This window comes from Cervus canadensis, chromosome 9 (genome assembly GCF_019320065.1).
Source record: "Cervus canadensis isolate Bull #8, Minnesota chromosome 9, ASM1932006v1, whole genome shotgun sequence".
NCBI lineage: Eukaryota > Metazoa > Chordata > Mammalia > Artiodactyla > Cervidae > Cervus > Cervus canadensis.
The window spans coordinates 14,144,689-14,165,846 of NC_057394.1; the positions used below are offsets into that span (position 1 = coordinate 14,144,689).

Below are 21,158 nucleotides of genomic sequence, written 5' to 3' on the forward strand. Positions count from 1 at the left end.
GCAACCCACTCCAGTATTCTTGACTGGAGAATCCCTATGGACAGAGGAGCCTAGTGGGCTACAGTCCATGGGGTTGAAAAGAGTCAGACATGACTGAGTGACTAACCTCAGCACCTGATAATCATTTACAATGTCAACAGCTTCAGAGTGTCATGGAGAGGGGAGGCCTTCAGTCTCCCTTTTGAAGCTTGAGTCCTGGATCATCCTCTTACCATCTCTGATGCACAAAACCACACTTCCTCTCTGTAAAACAGGAAAAATAATACCAATTTCATAAGGTTTATTGGGAAGACAAGATGAAGTTGTTTTAATGAAATTCTTAGCACAAAAGCTAAGTACATGTTGAGCACTAAATCAGTTCACTTCAGTTCAGTCACTTACTTGTGTCTGACTCTTTGCATCCCCATGGACTGCTGCATGCCAGGCTGCCCTGTCCATCACCAACTCCTGGAGCTTGCTCAAACTCATGTCCATTGAGTCAGTGATGCCATTCAACCATCTCATCCTCTGTCATTCCCTTCTCCTGCCTTCAGTCTTTCTCAGCATCAGGGTCTTTTCCAGTGAGTCAGTTCTTCACATCAGGTGGCCAAAGTACTGGAGTTTCAGCTTCAGTATCAGTCCTTCCAATGAATATTCAGGACTGATTTCTTTAGGATTGACTGGTTGGATCTGTTTGCAGTCCAAGGGATTCTCAAGAGTCTTCTCCAACACCACAGTTCAAAAGCATCAGCTCTTTAGCACTCAGCTTTCTTTATAGTCCAACTCTCATATCCATACATGACTACTGGAAAAACCATAGCCTTGACTAGACAGACCTTTGTTGGCAATGTAATGTCTCTGCTTTTTAATATGCTGTCTAGGTTGGTCATAACTTTTCTTCCAAGGAGTAAACATTTTTTAATTTCATGGCTGCAGTCACCATCTGCAGTGATTTTGGTGCCCAAGAAAATAGTCTGTCACTGTTACCATTGTTTCCCCATCTATTTGCCATGAAGTGATGGGATCGGCTGCATGATCTTAGTTTTCTCAATGTTGAGTTTTAAGCCAATTTTTTCACTCTCCTCTTTCACTTTCATCAAAAGGTGCTTTAGTTCTTTCCTTTCAGCCATAAGTCAAGGCTGTATATTGTTACCCTGTTTATTTCAATTATATGGAGAGTACATCATGCAAAATGCCAAGCTGGTTGAAGCACAAGCTGGAATCAAGATTGCTGGGAGAAATATCAATAACCTCAGATATGCAGATGAACACTAAATAATGTATTGTTATTTTAAAACACCAAATGTATTTTTAAGTAGTAGAAATAGTCTGCTAAAGGCATGATGTTGAATTAAAATTATTGTGACAGACAAATTTCAGGCTTGTAAATATTACCTCATGAGTTTGTATCACATAGTTTCTAGGCTTTGTAATCCGTAAAGACTTAAATGGACATGTTCTCATGTAGACTCACAGAATTAAAATCAACTCTTCTCAAAATAGACCATTGAGCACAAAATATTTCAAGTTAATGTAATTTTCACACAGTTTGCCAAAGTGCCAGATTACATTGGGAAAGACTAGAGATCTCTTCAAATAATTAGAGATGCCAAGGGGACATTTCATGCAAAGATGGGCATAATAAAGTACAGAATGGCAAGGGCCTAACAGAAGCAGAAGATATTAAGAAGAGGTGGCAAGAATACACAGGAGAACTTTACAAAAAAGGTCTTAAAGACCCAGACAACAACGATGTTGTGTTTACTCACCTAGGGGCAAACATCCAAGAGTGTGAAGTCAAGTTGGCCTTAGAAAGCATTACTGCAAACAAAGCTAGTGAAGGTGATGGAATTCCTGTTAAGATATTTCAGTCCTAAGTGGTGATGCTGTGAAAGTTCTGCACTCAATATGCTAGCAAACTTGGAAAACTCAGCAGTGGCCACAGGACTGGAAAAGGTCATCTTCCATTCCAATCCCAAAGAAGGACAATGCCAAAGAATGTTCAAACTACTATACAGTTGCACTCGTTTCACATGCCAGCAAGGCAAGGCTCAAAATCCTTCAAGCCAGGCTTCAGCAGTATGTGAACTGAGAACTTTCAGATGTGCAAGCTAGATTTAGAAACGGCAGAGGAACCAGAGATTAAATTGCCAATATCCATTGGATCATAGAAAAACCTAGGGAATTACAGAAAAACATCTACTTCTTTTTTATTGACTATGATAAAGCCTTTGACTGTGTGGATCACAACCACCTGTGGCAAATTCTGAAGAGATGGGAATACAAACCACCTTACCTGCCTTCTGAGAAATCTGTATGGAGGTCAAGAAGCAACAGAATCATACATGAAACAACAGACTGGTCCAAAATTGGGAAAGAAGTATGTCAAAGCTGTATATTGTCACCCTGCCTTTTTGCTTATATGCAGAATGCATCATATGAAATGCTGGGCTGGATGAAGCATAAGCTGGAATCAAGGTTGCCAGGAGAAATATCAACCACCTCAGTTATGCAGATGATATCACTCTAATGGCAGAGAGCAAAGAGGAACTAAAGAGCCTCTTGATGAAGTTGAAAGAAGAGAATGTAAAATTTGGCTTAAACTCAAATTTCAAAAAACTAAGATCATGGTATCTGGTCCCACCACTTTGCCGGGGAATTTGTAATTTCCTCAGTTCTGTCTCCTCACAACAAAAATTTGAAGTGATGGACAGATCAGTGTTAGAGCCCTCAGACAGACCAGTGTTACAGCTCAGTGTTATAGCTCAGTTTTATTTAGAAAGTAAAGGAAAATACATCCTTGAGGCATGAGGGCATGCCGACCCAAAAGACTTGAAGACAAGAGAGGCCCCTGGCCCAATTGTTGCTTGTCTTTTTATGTGTTTTTCTCCTCCCCTGGGCCTGCCCTATGTAAATTGGGCTATCCAGGAGTGCTGCTTGTTTAACCTGATGTCCTCACTCCAGTCCTTGGACCTTCCTTTGTTCTATTTTTGCAGGCTTTTCCCTTCCTTATTTTTAGCCACGGCCATTCTGGACTCCTTTTTCCTATTCTAACTACCTAACATTCCACCCTCAAGAGATGGGAGGCCCAATTCTTTGGGAATAGGGACATCGAAGTCTTTCTGGCTACTTCCTGCTGAACTGGGATGGCAAGGGGCATTGGGCCTCCCCCTCTTGCTAGTCTCAAGCCTCAGAGTCCTTATAGAGGTGTCCATCTAAGTGTTAGTGATATTTTCCATGGTCGGCTGTAGTTTTATATATCCTTGTTGGACTGGCACTGCATGTTGTAGCTTGTTGACCTGATGGCAAAGCTGTAGCTTCTATGGTCTCAAAATTGGAGACTACTGTATGTCCAGCTCTTCCTTTTCCATCCAAAAGAAAGTTGCTTCCATCAGTGTACCAGATTTCCTCAGGATTGGTCAGAGGATCTTCTGACAATCCCTTTTGGGGTTTTGTCCAGTGGTCCAAGGTTTCTAGGCAAGAGTGAAAGGGGAGAGAGCCTTCGGGGATAGGCAGGAGGATGGCTGGGTTAAGAACCTTGCAAGGGGATATAGTGAGGCCTGGATTTTCCATCAGCACTACTTGATATCTAAGGATTCTTTGATCAGACATCCATAAATGGCCTCTCCCATTTAGGAATTGTCTCACTTGGTGGCTGATAAAATAGTTAGTTTACCCCCAAAGGAGAGTTTAAAAGCATCTTCTATCAGGATTGCAATACCTGCAAGATTTCAAAGGCAGGAAGGCCAGCCTTGGGGAGTTGGGGGAGCCTCTTGGATAAGTAAGCTACAGGCTGGGGCTCAGATCTGAACTTTTGAGTTAACACTCTCAAGGCTAACCCTTCTTTTTCATGGACATAAAGTTGGAATGCTTTTTCTGGGTCTGGCAACCTTAAGGCAGGTACTTGAGTTAAGGCTTGTTTTAGTGTAGCCTCTGCCTTTTTTTTAGGAGTTCCCCACATCAGTGGGATTAAATCATCCCATCCCTTCAAATTTTCATTTTAAGGGCTGGGCAATTAGACCATAATTGGGTATCCAGATTCTACAATACCCAGTTAGCCCTAGGGAAGCTCAAAATTGTTTTTGAGTCATGGGGGAGGGCAACTGGAGGATTCCTTGTACTCAATCAGAGGATAGCCTCCTAGACCAGTGTGTAAGCTCCCAGGTTAGTGACCTTTGTCTTGACCATCTGTGCCTTAGCACGGGTAGACTTGAAATCCCTCTCTGCCAAGAGGTTTAGAACCTGAATTTAGTAGGTCATCTATGTATTGTAATATTTTCCTATTAGGTCCCAGGTCCAGATCTAGGAGATCCTGGCTAAGAGCCTGCCCAAACAGGTGAGAGCTATCTCTGAACCCCTGTGGTAATACTGTCCAAGTCATCTGTTGGTGTTTTGCTCCTGCAGCCTCCCACTTGAAGGCAAAAAGATAATGGGGTTCTTTAGCCAGTAGTATGCAAAAGAATGCATCTTTGAGATCCAAGACTGTAAACCACTTGGCACCGGGTGGGATTTCTCCCAAGATTACATAGGGATTGGGTATTGTGGGATGGAGGGGGACTACAGCTTCATTTATGATCTGGAGATCTTGAACCATTCTCCAGGTTCCAGCCTGTCTCTTTACAGGGAGGATCGGGGTGTTACACGGTGGGGACCAATAGCCCTCAGGCAAGGAATTTATTTACTAGAAGCTGTAGTCCACTACGAACAAAGCTAATGGAGGTGATGGAATTCCAGTTGAGCTATTTCAAATCCTGAAAGATGATGCTGTGAAAGTACTTCACTCGATATGCCAACAAATATGGAAAGCTCAGCAGTGGGCACAGGGCTGGAAAAGGTCAATTTTCATTCCAATCACAAAGAAAGGCAATGCCAAAGAATGCTCAAACTACCGCACAATTGCACTCATCTCGAAAGCTAGTAAAGTAATGGTCAAAATTCTCCAAGCCAGGCTTCAGCAATACACGAACCATGAATTTCCAGATGTTCAAGCTGGTTTTAGAAAAGGCAGGGGAACCAGAGATCAAATTGCCAACATCCGATGGATTATCAAAAAAGCAAGAGAGTTCCAGAAAAACATCTCTTTCTGCTTTATGGGCTAAGCCAAAGCCTTTGACTGTGTGGATCACAATAAACTGTGGAAAACTCTGAAAGAGATGGGAATACCAGACCACCTGACCTGCCTCTTCAGAAACCTGTATGCAGGTCAGGAAGCAACAGTTAGAACTGGACATGGAACAACAGACTGGTTCCAAATAGGAAAAGGAGTACGTCAAGGCTGTATATTGTCACTCTGCTTATTTAACTTATATGCAGAGTACATCATGAGAAATGCTGGGCTGGAAGAAGCACAAGCTGGAATCAAGATTGCTGGGAGAAATATCAATAACCTCAGATATGCAGATGACACCACCCTTATGGCAGAAAGTGAAGAAGAACTAAAGAGCCTCTTGATGAAAGTGAAAGAGGAGAGTGAAAAAGTTGGCTTAAAGCTCAACATCCAGAAAACTAAGATCATGGCATCCGGTCCCATCACTTCATGGCAGATAGATGGGAAAACAGTGGAAACAGTGGCTGACTTTATTTTTCTGGGCTCCAAAATCACCACAGATGGTGATTGCAGCCATGAAATTAAAAGATGCTTACTCCTTGGAAGGAAAGTTATGACCAACCTAGACAGCATGTTGAAAAGCAGAGACACTACTTTGTCAACAAAGATCTGTCTAGTCAAGGCTATGGTTTTTCCAGTAGTCATGTATGGATGTGAGAGTTGGACTGCAAAGAAAGTTGAGCGCCAATGAATTGATGCTTTTGAACTGTGGTGTTGAAGAAGACATTGAGAGTCTCTTGGACTGCAAGGAGATCCAACCAGTCCATCCCAAAGGAGATCAGTCCTGGGTTTTCACTGGAGGGACTGGATGTTGAAGCTGTAACTCCATTTCTTCGGCCATCCACCTGATGTGAAGAGCTGACTCATTGGAAAAGACCCTGATGCTGGAAAAGATTGAGGGCAAGAGGAGAAGAGGACGACAGAGGATGAGATGGTTGAATGGTGTCACCAACTCAATGGACATGGGTTTGGGTGGACTCGGGGAGTTGGTGATGGACAGGGAAGCCTGGAGTGCTGTGGTTCATGGGGTTGCAAAGAGTCAGACATGACTGAGTGACTGAACTGAACTGAACTGAGTCCTTCCTGAGCTTCTCTTCTGAAGGAATATTGTTTCTGGTTAGGAAACCCAGTGGGATCTCAGAGCACAATGATGATAGGTTCAACTTGGTGGGCTTGTCCAGGAGTCCTCTGGTCCCACACCTGGGGGTTAATTTTGTTCTCCCTTAGTTTTTGGTCCCTCTCTATTGGAGAGTGTGTAATGGGTTCCTCAGTAGTAACCAGAAGCTGTAGGGCTCTAGGGGCTGAAGATCTTCCCATCACAAAGGTGGTCCCCAGTTTAGTAAGTATATCTCTTCTCAATACATGAGTAGGACACTCAGGGAGCACCAGAAACTGGTGGGAAAATACATGTCCATCCCAGCAACAAAGAAGTGTTCAGGTGAATCTTTTGTAATTGTTTTTACTGTGGTACACAGAATGGTACAAGTTTAGGAGAAGAAGGCTCTGGAGCAGGAGGTCATGACAGAGTAGGTAGCCCATGTCTCAACCAAGAAATTCTCAGAGCTACCTGCCACATCTGGTTTCACCCTTGGCTCCAGCCCTTTGATGGTCATCTGTGACAGGCAGGCTGCTGGATTGGACCACTTCAGTCCTGTTGAACCATTGTGAGGGAAGGCTTGGGGCTTGACCTTGAGGCTCTTGGGTCCTGGGGGCAGAGTGCCACCCAGTGTCCCAATTGATGGCATTGTAGCAAGCCTTTTTAGGAGACTTGTCATGGTTTGGACACTCTTTGGCCCAATGCCTTGCCTGTCTACAGATGAGGTTTTTGCCTCATGCCCTGTCCTTTAAAGACTCGGGGTTTGCCATAGGGCTTCCTTGGAGGACAGCCAGCATCTGGGCATGCCTTGCCTATTTCCTTTTCTCCCTTTCCTGGGCCTTGAACTCCCTCTCCTTTTCTCTGTTATAAAAGGTATTGGTGGTTGTCTGGACCATCTCATCTGAAGAAGCAACAGGGTCCTGCTGCTGTAGCTGTTGTAACTTTATCCTGTTGTCTGATGCACATAGGGACAGGAATTTGTCTTTTAAAATCACCTGTCCCTCATAAGAGTCTAAGTCCAGATTGGTAAACTCTTAGAGGGCCTCTTTTAGCCTTTCCAGAAAGGCAATGGGGTTTTCATTGGGCTCCTGAATTATTGCTGAGACTGGACACAGTCCCACAAGTAATAGGCTTCCTTCTATTTCCATGGGTGGACTTCCTTATGGATGAGTCTTTCTGAAGCTGATCCTATCCAGTACTGTTGCAACTTGAGAGCCAGGCATCCCTGGGTCAGGGTGAAGATCCCCAGGCAAGCTGAGGCATGACAGCCTCCTGGAGATCAAATCCCCGGGCAGGTCGAGGCAGGCTGTCCTCCCAAGATTTGGGTCCCTGGGCAGGTCAAGGCATGTCAACCTCCTGGGACCCCTGGACCGGCAGATCCTTGAGCAGGCTGAGGCATGACAACCTTTCGAGGACCAGATCTCTAGGCAGGTCAAGGCAGGTTGACCTCCTGGGACCCCCCAGGACTGGCAGATCCCTAAGCAGGTTGAGGCATGACAACCTCCCGGTGTCTGGATCCCTAGGCAGGTCGAGGCAGGTCGAGCTCCTGGGACAGAGTTGGGCATCCCCCAAGGTCTCCAGCATGACCAGTGCTGGGTAGAATTAAGGGATTGTAATTTTAACTTATTGCCAGTTTGTTCACCATGGATGGGAATAGATATCATGATGTAAAGCGACCCAAGCCTGTGCCTTGAGCCGGGGAACCTGGTGAAACAGCCATAAGGCTTATCCTTTTACTGTTCTGAGAGAATGTAAGTCACTCATTTCCTCCCCTAGTCCTCAATAAGAGCAGTTTAGAGTGTTTCCAATGGTAAACATTTCATTTTCATAGACCCACTTTAGGTAATAGCAGAAGTAATGACAAAGGAGTGGGTTATCTGGTCCTGTTAGGGGTATTAACAGTATTTTCATAATAGGCTGGGTTGAGTGATGTTGCCTACAAGGAGGCAGCGTCCTGGTTGTAGGAGTTAGTAAGTGCCTTAAGAACAAACTGATAAGAGGAAACAGACCAGAAGTTCCATAAAAGTGGAGTGGAGATTTGATCCAGGGGTATGTTTGTAAAGTTAGGAGTAGTGTGGTAAGGGTTTGGGCCCAAACAGCCTGTAGGGCTAACTCCCAAAGTGGCAAACATTATCCCTGGAAGCCCACTTGCCTTTGAAGGGATGCCACCAACAGATGGACTTCTAGCAGGCACTGTGTGCATGTCACCCACCCTATCGGGTTTACTGAGAGATGTTGATGTTACACATGTTGTAGGAAACATGGAAGATGAAGGCCTGAATATCTAGAGGGATTGGCTATTATACTGTATTTCCCTCCCAAGGGCCAGCTATTTTCTGGTTGTCCCTCCAGAAGATTGTAGAGGCAACATTGTGGGTCTGGATGGGGTGCAGGAAAAGAGCATGAAACAGGAGGGAAGGGGGGCAGGGCACAACTTTTGAAAGAATGACATAGCACAAGGGCAAAACATAAACCAATTAAAATCAAATGGGTCCAAGATGACAAGCCAAATTCAACTGAACCTTGATCCCTAATCTGTAAGCTAAATGACATACCCAGAGGTGGCAGGACAGTTCCAAGTCACTGTCAAAAGACAGGGGAGTGGGTGGTTCACCAATGGTTGGGATGATCCTCCCACTCATTAGTGTATGAATTCACCCAGCTTGCAAAACCTAGCCACACTGCACCACTTGCCCTCTGTGATGGCCCACACCCTGTGGAGTATGCTTCTCTGAATCTGAGCAAATCCACCTCTTACCTATCTCTGTGTCTCTAACAGAATTTTTGCAATGAGACATCAGAACCTGAGCTTCATTAGGTCCTGAAGCCAGGCACCATGGGTTTTTGCCAGACTCAAGTCCCAAGAGAGAGGAGTTGAAGGACAGTAGGAGAAAGCAGTGGGAAAAACATGCTGAGGAATCCCATTCATAAACTGCTGGAAAATCTGCTAAATACCTGAAGAGTGCTCATAGTTTTCATTGGCCTTATCCTTAGGACAAAGAAGATTAAGGACAGAAGGACAGAAGAACCCCCCACTGGCTTGGGTAACAGCTAGGGGGCCCAGCAGATAGTGGAGCCTTTGGGACACACTGAGGAGTAGCCCCTGCCTGAGTCCCTCAGTTGCACCCACTGCCATTCACCTGTTCGTGGGGGGTTAGAGGAAACAAGAAACTAGAGATTGTAAAGGAATTAAGATTTTGTTAGGCATATGTCATTCCAGCCATAGGAGCGAGGACCTCCTACCTTATCTGGAGGTTAATCTGAGACTGAGCCGCATGAGTTTTCTGCTGAATTTGTTTTTCATTGTCCTGGTTTCCAGCACTCTGGGCTTTTGTCACTTCCCCTGCACTGGGTTTTCTTCATGTTCAGCTTTCACCATGGAAGATTTCGCCAAGTTGGGCTCCTGCTGTTGTTGGCCTTCTTCTTGTGGGGGCCAAGCTGAGGTGGTTTCAGCCAGGTTAAATCTGAGTCATGGCACCATAGGTGTTGGGGAGTTTGTGATTTCCTCAGTTCTGTCTCATCACAACAAAAATTTGAGGCAACGAACAGACCAGCGTTACACTCTCGGATGGACCAGTGTTAAAGCCCTTGGACAGACCAGTGTTACAGCTCAGTGCTATAGCTCAGTTTTATTTAGAAAGTAAAGGAAAATACATCCTTGAGGCATGAGGGCATGCTGACCCAAAAGACTCAAAGAGAAAAGAGGCCCCCTGCCCAATTTTGGCTCCTCTTTTTTTATGTTTCTTCTCCTACCCTTGGGCCTGCCCTATGTATATTGGGCTATCCAGGAGTGCTGTTTGTTTTACCTGATGTCCTCACTCCAGTCCTTGGACCTTCCTGTGTTCTATTTTTTGCGGGCTCTTCCCTTCCTTATCTTTGAGCCACAGCCATTCTGGACTCCCTTTTCTTATTCTAACTACCTAACAACTTCATGGTAAATAGATTGGGTAAAAGGGGATATAGTGACAGATTTTATTTTCCTGGGCAGCAAAATCACTTGTGGCCCCTCACCCACAACATGCATTTTGAGATAACATTGGCACAAGGTGTTTTCCTGGGCCATAAAGGGATTTACTGAATCTTGAAAAAAGGCAGGTTTCCAAGCAGAGACATACTCTCATTAACAAAGCTTAAGAGAACATTTGGATGAGTAAAACATACTGGTTTTTCAAGTCTGTTCTGAGTCTTAGGCAGAACTGACCTGAAGACAGAGTCTAGGGTAAATACATAGTTCATTATCATAGCTTAAGAAAAACATTTCCATAAAAGCAATGCATTGGTTAGCTCAAGGTTTGAGAAAAGTTAAGTTCAGGTGGAACCAGGTGTCATCGTGGCAACACAGAATTTTAAAGACATCTTTTAATTTTGTATAGAAAAGGAAAAGAATCTGACACTTGTAGTTTGTTTCCTTCTACCCATTAAGAGAGAGAGAAAAAATGTCTGACACTTGCAGTGTATTTCCTCCATTTGGAGACCCCTAGCCTTCCTGCCGGTTATCCTGTCATGTTTACCTTTAATTTCTCTTATGATATGCTTTTGAATCCTAAGAAATCTTTATGTATCTTTAAAAGTATGAAGATATTTTCCTATTGTTATAGCTTTTTTAGAAACTGATGCGTTTTGCATTAATTTTTGTATACTCAAATGTAGTTAAGTTGTTGAGGTTTATTTTTCCTAGTTATTCTAGCCAAGTTTGTTAAAGACTTTTTTTCCATTTATTTGTATTAGTTGGAGGCTAATTACTTTACAATATTGTAGGGGTTTTTGCCATACATTGACATGAATCAGCCATGGATTTACATGTGTTCCCCATCCTGAACCCCCCTCCCACCTCCCTCCCCATCCCATCCCTCTGGGTCAGCCCAGTGCACCAGCCCTGAGCACTTGCCTCATGCATCCAACCTGGGCTGGTGATCTGTTTCACACTTGATAATATGCATGTTTCGATGCTGTTCTCTCAGATCATCCCACCCTCGCCTTCTCCCATAGAGTCCAAAAGTCTGTTCTATACATCTGTGTCTCTTTTTCTGTCTTGCATATAGGGTTATTGTTACCATCTTTCTAAATTCCATATACATGCATTAGTATACTGTATTGGTGTTTATCTTTCTGGCTTACTTCACTTTATATAATGGGCTCCAGTTTCATTCATCTCATTAGAACTGATTCAAATGTATTCTTTTTAATGGCTGAGTAATATTCCATTGTGTATATGTACCACAGCTTTCTTATCCATTCATCTGCTGATGGGCATCTAGGTTGCTTCCATGTCCTGGCTATTATAAACAGTGCTGTGATGAACATTGGGGTGCACGTGTCTCTTTCAGTTCTGGTTTATTTATTTAGATGCCAGTGTGGTTTGTCAATAAAGCAAAAGTAATGTTTTTCTGGAATTCTCTTGCTTTTTCTATGATCCAACTGATGTTGGGAATTTGATCTCTGGTTCTTCTGCCTTTTCAAACTCCAGCTTGAAATCTGGAAGTTCTCAGTTCACATACTGTTGAAGCCTAGCTTGGAGAAATTTGAGCATTACTTTGCTAGTGTGTGAGATGAGTGCAATTGTGCAGGATTGGAATGATAACTGAACTTTCCCAGTCCTATGGCCACTGCTGAGTTTTCCAAATTTGCTGGCATATTGAGTACAGCACTTTCACAGCATCATCTTTTAGGACTTGAAATAGCTCAGCTGGAATTCCATCACCTTCACTAGCTTTGTTCCTAGTGATGCTTCCTACGGCCCACTTGACTTCACATTCCAGGATGTCTGACTCTAGGTGAGTGATCACACCATCATGGTTATCTGGGTTACCTGGCTCCTGAGAAATGTATATACAGGTCTAGAAGAAACAGGTAGAACTGAACATGAAAAAACAGACTGGTTCCAAATTGGGAAAGGAATACAACAAGGCTGTATACTGTCACCCTACTTATTTAACTTATATACAGAGTACATCACGTGAAATGCTGGACTGGATGAAGTAGAACCTGGAGTCAAGATTGCCAGGATATCAATGACCTCAGATAAGCAGATGACACCACCCTTATGGCAGAAAGCAAAGAGAAACTAAAGAGCCTCTTGATGAAAGTGAAAGAGAAGAGTGAAAAAGTTGGCTTAAAACTCAAAGGTCAAAAAACAAAGGTCATGGCATCTAGTCCCATCACTGCATGGCAAATAGATGGCAAAACAATGGAAACAGTGACAGACTTTATCTTCTTATGCTCTAAAATCATTGCAGATTGTGACTGTAGCCATGAAATTAAAAGAAACTTGCTCCTTGGAAGAAAAGCTATGATCAGCCTAGACAGCATAATAAAAAGCAGAGACATTATTACTTTGGTGACAAAGTTTCATCTAGTCAAAGTTATTATGGTTTCTCTAGTCATCATGCTTGGATATGAAAGTTGGACCATAAAGAAGGCTGAACACTGAAGAATTGATACTTTTGAACTGTGATTTTGGAGAAGACTCTTGAGAGTCCCTTGGACTGCAAGATCAAACCAGCCAATCCTAAAGGCAATCAGTACTGAATATTCATTGGAAGGACTGATGCTGAAGCTGAAACTCCAATACTTAGGCCACCTGATATGAAGAACTGACTCACTGGAAAAGACCCTAATGCTGGGAAAGATTGAAGGAAGTAGGAGAAGGGGACAACAGAGGATGAGATGGTTGGATGGCATCACTCACTCGATGGACATCAGTTTGAGCAAGTTTCAGGAGTTGGTGATTTACAGGGAAACCTGATGTTCTGCAGTCCATGTGATTGCAATCAGTCAGGCATGACTGAGTCACTGAACTGACTGGTTTGTCAGAAATTGTTTCACAGGACAGCATTCTTTCTGAAGAGGGGAGATGGTGTGATGACTACCTTAGTCATCCTGACATCTTAACCAGGCTGTTTGCCTGTGCTGAGAGGCTGAACTGGAGTGTACACAGTTGAATTTCCTAAGATTCACTAGTGTACAAAATCTAGCTTTTATCCTTCCATTGATATCAATAGACCAGTTCATGGTGCATGGAATAGAAAAAGTCAATTTGATCTTCTCTTTGGACTGAATTGAATAACTTAGTTTGGTTTAGTTATTCAGAGGTTGTACACTTTTCCCCTTAGTTTCCCATAAATATTCACAGTAAGTCTTCTCATAGAAGAAGCAAAATTGAAACAGAAAGAGAATATGGAATAAGAAAATAAACATCTCTAAAAACCTTGGCTTGCTGCCATATCCCTAAGGTTATCAATTTTTTGAAGACCTAGGATTGGGAAGAAAATACAGAGAGGACAAAAACTGTAATAAATGAGATTTATTGATCATTATCTCTAAAAGTACTTCTTCAAACAAAACAGACCTTAGATTCAATTGTTCTGTGGCTTGAGAAGAGCCACAGTCACTTTTATACATGTGACATCATCACCACGACTAAGAAAAGTATCACCTTCTCTGATATATCCTTGAATAGTAGAAAGCTGTTCCAGGGGTTAGAATGAGTGGCCTCTTAGGGTCAATTTCATGAGGTTCTTAAGGTTTTTTAAGTCCTTAAATCTGCAATACACCATTCCCTCCTCCCCTGGCTGCTGTAACGCAGAGCATATGGAAATGTGAAAATAATGGACTTAGAGTTTATATTTGTTACGGATAAACTGGTAAGCACTTTATGTACCTAAACTCATTTAATTCCCACCAATATCATTTTATTTTGGGGGGGGCTCCAAAATCACTGCAGATGGTGACTACAGCCATGAAATTAAAAGACACTTACTCCTTGGAAGAAAAGTTATGACCAACCTAGACAGCATATTAAAAAGCAGAGACATTACTTTGCCAACAAAGGTCTGTCTAGTCAAAGCTATGGTTTTTCCAGTAGTCATGTATGGATGTGAGAGTTGGACTATAAAGAAAGCTGAGCACTGAACAATTGATGCTTTTGAACTGTGGTGTTGGAGAAGACTCTTGAGAGTCCCTTGGACTGCAAACAGATCCAACCAGTCCATCCTAAAGGAAATCAGTCCTGAATATTCATTGGAAGGACTGATGTTGAAGCTGAAACACCAATAGTTTGGCCACCTAATGTAAAGAACTTACTCATTTAAAAATACCCTGATGGTGGGAAAGAGTGAAGGCAGGAGGAGAAGGGGATAACAGAGGATGAGGTGGTTGGTTAGCATCACCAACTTGATGGACATGAGTTTGAGTAAACTCCAGGAGTTGGTGATGGACAGGGAGGCCTGGCATGTTGAAGTGCATTGGGTCGCAAATAGTTGGACATGACTGAGAGACTGAACTGAACTGAACCATCCTTTTATAACATTGATATATCCCAGGTTTACTGAGATTAAAAGTAGGTGTAGGGTCTTACCATCCCTGTTAATTTTCAAGAGGGTGTACGCTAAACCCTCTTTAAAATTAAGTCTCAGATACCTCAATACCTGGCTAATGGAATTTCTCCTCCAAGTGTATCTTCTCTGCAAACTGAAGAATTGTTCTGCCTTGTGAAAAATCACCATGTACTTTCAGGTGAAAGACTTTATCCTAGAATTTTTGCATTTATTCATATGAACATAGACTTTGGATAGAATTCTCAAATGGTGTGCTCCAAATAGGTTATAAGCATATCAAAACAATGATTCCCCTTATTTCTCAGGACATTAGGACTTGCTTCTGTGTCAACATGCTTCTTGCTGTTTACACATCATTGTCTCTGTGCCATAGTGAGACAGAGGTACAGAAGCACTGGCCGTGGTGAGGTGGGCCATCAGATGGGTCTGAAATCCAGTCAGATGGGTGGAGTTGTGTGTGTAGCTTGGATTAGGCTCCTTGGAATTCCTAGGAATGTGGAATGAAGAGATGAGATTGGCTTCAAGGAAGGGATGTTTATTGCACCCAAGAATCTTCTATTTTCTTCTTTAGAGTGTTGACTTTTTGCTCAGATCCTATTTTTGCTTTCTACCAACTTTTTTTAAAGAGTTTGAGAGAGCTGGCAATAAATAAAATATTCATAAATGTATATACATAGATACTAATAAATGTATAATATAATAAAATAGGTTTTATGTATAAACCTATACAATGTGTCCATGTATATATACATATATATGTTTATATAATATTTAATCCACTATAAGACTGGCTACAGTATGATCTTCATGTAGAAAGAAAACTCTTAGAGGAAGTTAAATTGTATTGCTTCAGAATTTAGGGACATGAAATCTGAAGGACAAAACCTAACTGGGGATCTTCTGAGAGCAATAGTTACTGATCTTTAATGGGCACCCAAGGAAAAAGCATTGGCATAACTGCCTTCATTTTGATCTCACGTCTGCTTCCCAGGTTGTCTGCCAGGCTGGATTAGTCATTAAAGGCCCTTAACTGTGTAGAAACAGATGATTGAAACTGGTGAATATTGTCCAGTCAAATGATGTGAATCTGCTAATAAAACAAAGAAACAAAAAACTGTAATTTGGATTTTTTTCCTGATTGATATTTCAGCAGGTTTTTTCTCTAACAATTGATGATGACACCCCTAGTGACTTTTAAGACCAGACATGGGAGCAGTGAGCAGGACCTTCTTTATGAGCACCAAGGGTATAACAGGTTGGGATGCACAGTTAATCCAGTAACTATAACATTGTTCATCTGTAGGTCTAGTAGGAGCGAGGTCAGACAGCTCTGTTTTTCTCCATTTATGATTGGCATTTGTTCCTTCAGGATTCCATTCCTCTTCACCCTGAGTTTTATATTGATACCATGGCACAGATGAGAGAAACAGGAAAAGCACATGGATCTCCATCCAGATAATGCAGTTTGCTTCACAAGGGCTCCTGGCTACAGAGTAACATTTCTGGGAGTTTCCTCCCCTTTCCAGGCTCCTCTTCCTGTAACTGTGGCTCTTGGATTTCCTGAGTACAAACCATTCCTATCTTTCTCCATGACCTGCGGTCCTTCCTGGAAAAACTTAGGGCAGCCACTTGCCCTCCAAGCTTCATGTTTCTTATCTATAAATGGAAATGATAGTTCTTACTTTTCTCATTCACAAGACAGTTGTGAAGATCCTCTGAAAAACTGATCTGGAAGAGCTGTGCAATGATAACCCGAGTCTCTGTGATACAGGCACTACCCCACTAACCCATTCCATAGAGATGTGCCAGGGCCAGTCCTGAGTGACAAAGAGGGGGAGACCCTGGGCTGGAGAGCATGGGATGCAGGTGCTGGTGCTGAGAGGACTCAGAAAAACCAGTGCTAACTCAGACAAGCATCTAAACCTTCTCCTCCTGCCTCCTTTTTGGTCAAAATTTATATGAAGTATGATTACTACTTGCAAATTATTCATGCCACTCTCTGTTAAACCAGCCTGTGAAATTCAGTTATCAATCTCTTCTTTGATTTCTCAAGAAGGTGTTCATATATTCTTCCCTGTGTTTCCTCTGCCCTCTCTGCCTTTGCAGATTGTCATGGATTTGTCTCTACCTGACATCACAAACTTCAGAAGCCTTGACCCAGACCATGTGAATCTCCATGTCCCCAGTACCGACCCCACTTCCATAGCAGGCAGACACTAAGTGTTGATTGCATTCCTGTCGCCTGAAGTTGTCCACCATGATATCATACTTTTCCTTATAAAGATGGATATTTAAAGCAGCAGCATGTAATATTCTTTCTGCCATCATTTTAGTTCAAGGTCATTTCTGAAGATAAAACCACATTATGGCATGAGATGATTAAATGAATATTCACAGAATTCTTGGCATAATGCCTTATATGCAGTAAACATCTGATAAATGGTATCTGCTGGTGTTATAATCATTAGACTTTGAAATGAACATTTTACATACTTAGCATAATGGTGGAAAGTTGGATGTATGTTGGGGGCAAGCTTAAATGTGTCATATCATCTCATGACATGGGCTCTCCAGGTTTGCAACTTAGGCTTTGGAGTCGTGATCAAGTTGTTTTTCTTCTCCATGTACCTCAGTGTCTCCATCTGTAAAATGAGATAATATTGTTACTACATAGGGCTATTGTGAGGATTAATGAGTTAATACACAAGAAGTGTTGAATGTGCGGCCCTGTACACAGTCAGCACTCAGTAAATGTTAATAGATAGAAAACCAAAACAGAGAATTCCTACTTCCAAAGATCAATATTTGAATTTTTTCCTACTTTTATGGACACTGAATTTATAATCAATTTATAATCACTTCTATATCCTGATATGTATAGCTGAGACTTCTGGATTCCTCATCTGTGATACCTGCTTGCTCATCTCTAGTAACACCTACTGACTCCTGATAGTTTGGTATTCAAGTCTTTTTCCCTGGGAGTTTCAAATATTCTCTCATCTGTTAAAAGTAGTAATGCCTGCCTCATATGGCTACTGCGTGTACCAAAGGAGCTAATACCTGAAAAGTTCTCTTCATAGTTTTAGACACATGCAATAAATACCACGAGGACCACATATTATTTTATTTCTTTGGATGGGAAAACATTCCCTATTATTCCAACACATCTTTTAGGAAAAGAGTTTAATCCTAACAAAACATTAAAGCTTATCTTTGAAAAAAATCCTTGACAAAGATGCCTCTGTATCTATTTTCACTATTTCAGACATTTCTACTTGTGATTGGTATAGTAGGCGTGATGGTGGCAGTGATTCCTTGGATTGCAATACCCGTGATTCCCCTTGGTATTGCTTTCTTTTTTCTTCAGCGGTATTTCTCAGAGACTTCACTAGATGTTAAACGCCTGGAATGTGCAAGTGAGTACGGGACTCTCAGGTTGGTTTGGCAAAGTAGGCTGGCTTTCCTTTATGGCATTTCATTAACCAGACCCCTGAAATCCTGCAGACTGTTCTGTAATTTCTCACTAAGTTAATGATAGGTAATTGAATATTATGGGCCCTATTCAGTGTGGCCCTTAAGGTGGCAGGTCGGCTGTAGCTTTGCATTTCAGCACAAAGAGTTGAGTTTGCCCTGCCACATCCTGATTCCAGGGAACTGTTTACCTCCTGCTTCTTAGACATCCCAGATCCACTCCTTTTCTGGGTGGAATCCTGGGAAGACTAGTTTTTGCAGGCACCTGGGGGTCATCACTGGCTTTCAAATAGAGCTGCATCCTAACCATCAGAGACAGTCTGGAATCTCTCCATTTCACAGACAGGAAGGCTGAGGGACCATGTATCGACTAGTTCAAGGGCAGCTTCCCAGTTGGCACTAGTGGTAAAGAACCTACATGTCAGTGCAGGAGACATAAGAGATACAGGTTCAATCCCTGGGTCAGAGAGATCTCCTGGAGAAGGAAATGGCAACCCACTCCAGTATTTTTGCCTGGAGAATCCCACAGACAGAGGAGCCTGGTAGGCTACAGTCCATGAGGTCTCACAGAGTCAGACACAACTGAGCGATTTCACAGCAGCAACAGGTGAATTTGAGCACCATGAGGATAGGGACCATTTATGTCTTGCTCATGACATACTTTCTAACAGAGCAGCCACTCCGTAAGTACTTTTCTTAAAAATAAAATATTTCATTACTCTGGAATGAATGTACAAGGAAAATAGGGGATTTTTCTTACCCCAGAGTTACTAGATATGACACGGAAAGGAAAAAATTAGGAAAAAGAAAGGAGGTATCAGGAAATACACTCATATACCAGAAATGATACATTTGAAAAATTCACTTTTTCATATACCTAAAAGATGGCAAGTAAGTTGCAGTTGTTAAATGTTCGGAAAACTTAAGTTCTGTTATTTTCAGGTTTACCCTTTATCATCAATATTATTTGGGGTGAACACACTGTTTGTGTTCTACCATCCCCAAGGCTATTCATATAAATGATGCTGAAAAGAAACCCCTTAGAAGGACACAGGATGGGATCTGTTCAGTAGGCATGTAGTCTATTATTCCATCTACCTTTGTAGCTTTAGAATGATGGGGAACACATTTTATGATTGATCCTTCTGTTCTACAGATATTCACAGAGGATAGATTCATTCAGAGCTTATCTCATTAATGCACAAACTTATTTCATTAATAATAAAAATGATAAGAAATCATAAGGAAAGTAGAACTGTTAAATGTATTTTTTAAAAGTATACCTTTTGGCAAGAGCCAAAAAGGAAGGAAGACGTTTGTATTGATACCACAAACCTTAACAATGGATAGTTACTAGTGAACTTTCCAGAAATCAAGCCAAGAAGAGAAGTATATTGAGTTTCATGATCCTTAGTATCTAGTAGATCCTGAGTGGAAAAAAAAAAATCTAAGTTTATCAAAACAAAGGAGATTTTTATTGTGGTATTTGCATGTTTTTTTTTTAATAATAAACTCTTAAGAGGCATTTATCCTAAGTATTTGCATAATAGAGAGCGGTTGTTGGTTTCATAAAAACTATAGAAAAATTTTTGGTCATCAGGAGAATCAGCTAAACTTCCATGAGGTCTGGTCTTAAGAGGTATTTGAATGGGATGCAGAGCAGTAGAGTCCAGGTTGTGTGACGTCCTGCTAATGTGACTTGGTAGGATGGTAGGATGCAGGGAGGCAGAAAAGGAAGTGAAGAACTCCATCCAGTCTTCTGTAGACAAGGCCTCACATGTTTTATGATTTGAGGCTGCTCATGAAATGGAGTTGGGCTTCCCAGGTGCACTAATGATAAAGAATCCTTCTGAAATGCAGCAGATGCAAGAGACACAGGTTCAGTGCCTCGGTCAGGAAGATCCCCTGGAGTAGGAAGTGTCAGCCCACTCTGGTAATCTTGCCTGGAAAGCTCTATGGACAGAGGAGCTTGATGGGCTATAGTCCATGGGGTCAGAAAGAGTCAGACACAACTGACCACCATGAAATGGAGCCATTCAACAGTCTTGTTGCAAAGCAGGTCTTTGGTACATTCAAAGAGGAGTTGTTCCAGAAGGAACGTGTGACTGAGATTTATGCCTGGGGAAAGGGCCACTTCCCATCCATAAGAAAGTAGAGAGATGGGTACTTCCTAAGGCTTTTTAAAGAGGAAGTACTGGATTTTAAGAATGTTTTTAGAAACCATTCCCAAGAAAGAGAAATGCAAAAAGGTTGTTAGAGGAGGCATTACAAATAGCTGAGAAAAGAAGAGAAGCTAAAGGTAAAGGAGCAAAGGAAAGATATACCCATCTAAGTGCAGAATTCCAAAGAATAGCAAGGAGAGATAACAAGGAGAGAGCCTTCCGCAGTGATCAGTGCAAAGAAATAGAGGAAGACAATAGGATGGGAGAGACTAGAGAGCTCTTGAAGAAAATTAGAGATACCAAGGGAACATTTCATGCAAAGATGAGCACAATAAAGGACAGAAATGGTAGGGACCTAACAAAAGCAGAAGATATTAAGAAGAGGTGGCAAGAATACCCAGAAGAACTGTACAAAAAAGATCTTCATGACCCAGATAACCACGGTGGTGTGATCACTCAACTAGAACCAGACATGCTGGAATGTGAAGTCAAGTGGGCCTTAGGAAACATCACTAGAAAGAAAACTAGTGGAGGTGATGGTATTCCAGTTGAGCTATTTAAAATTGTAAAAGATGATGCTGTGAAAGTGCTACACTCAATATGCCAACAAATTTGGAAAACTCAGCAGTGGCCACAGGACTGGAAACGGTCAGTTTTCATTCCAGTCCCAAAGGAAGGCAATGCCAAAGACTGTTCAAACTACCACACAATTGCACTCATCTTACACACTAGCAAACTCATGCTCAAAATTCTCTAAGCCAGGCTTCAACAATACATGAACCATGAACTTCCAGATGTTCAAGCTGGATTTAAAAAAGGCAGAGGAGTTCAGTTCAGTCACTCAGTTGTGTCCGCCTCTTTGCGACCCCACGAATTGCAGCACACCAGGCCTCCCTGTCCACCACAAACACCTGGAGTCTACTCAAACTCATGTCCATCGAGTTGGTGATGCCATCCAGCCATCTCATCCTCTGTCATCCCCTTCTCCTCCTGCCCCCAATCCCTCC

The 21,158-nt window shown here is 42.2% G+C and overlaps 1 protein-coding gene across 5 annotated transcripts in view; it reads left to right on the forward strand.

Annotated features, from left to right (window-relative positions):
• The window catches only part of LOC122447477 (ATP-binding cassette sub-family C member 4-like), a 1,659,665-nt gene that overhangs the window by 96,819 nt on the left and 1,541,688 nt on the right, over positions 1–21,158 (forward strand). For 2 of the 5 annotated variants that reach the window (XM_043478126.1, XM_043478125.1), the window contains exon 21: positions 17,784–17,934. The exons of 2 other annotated variants lie outside the window; for them this stretch is intronic. In XM_043478126.1, the coding sequence (XP_043334061.1) occupies positions 17,784–17,934 (151 nt within the window). Of the gene's footprint in view, positions 1–16,624; positions 17,701–17,783; positions 17,935–21,158 lie in introns of those variants that run through there. One more of the 5 variants, XM_043478127.1, reaches the window with a different exon arrangement.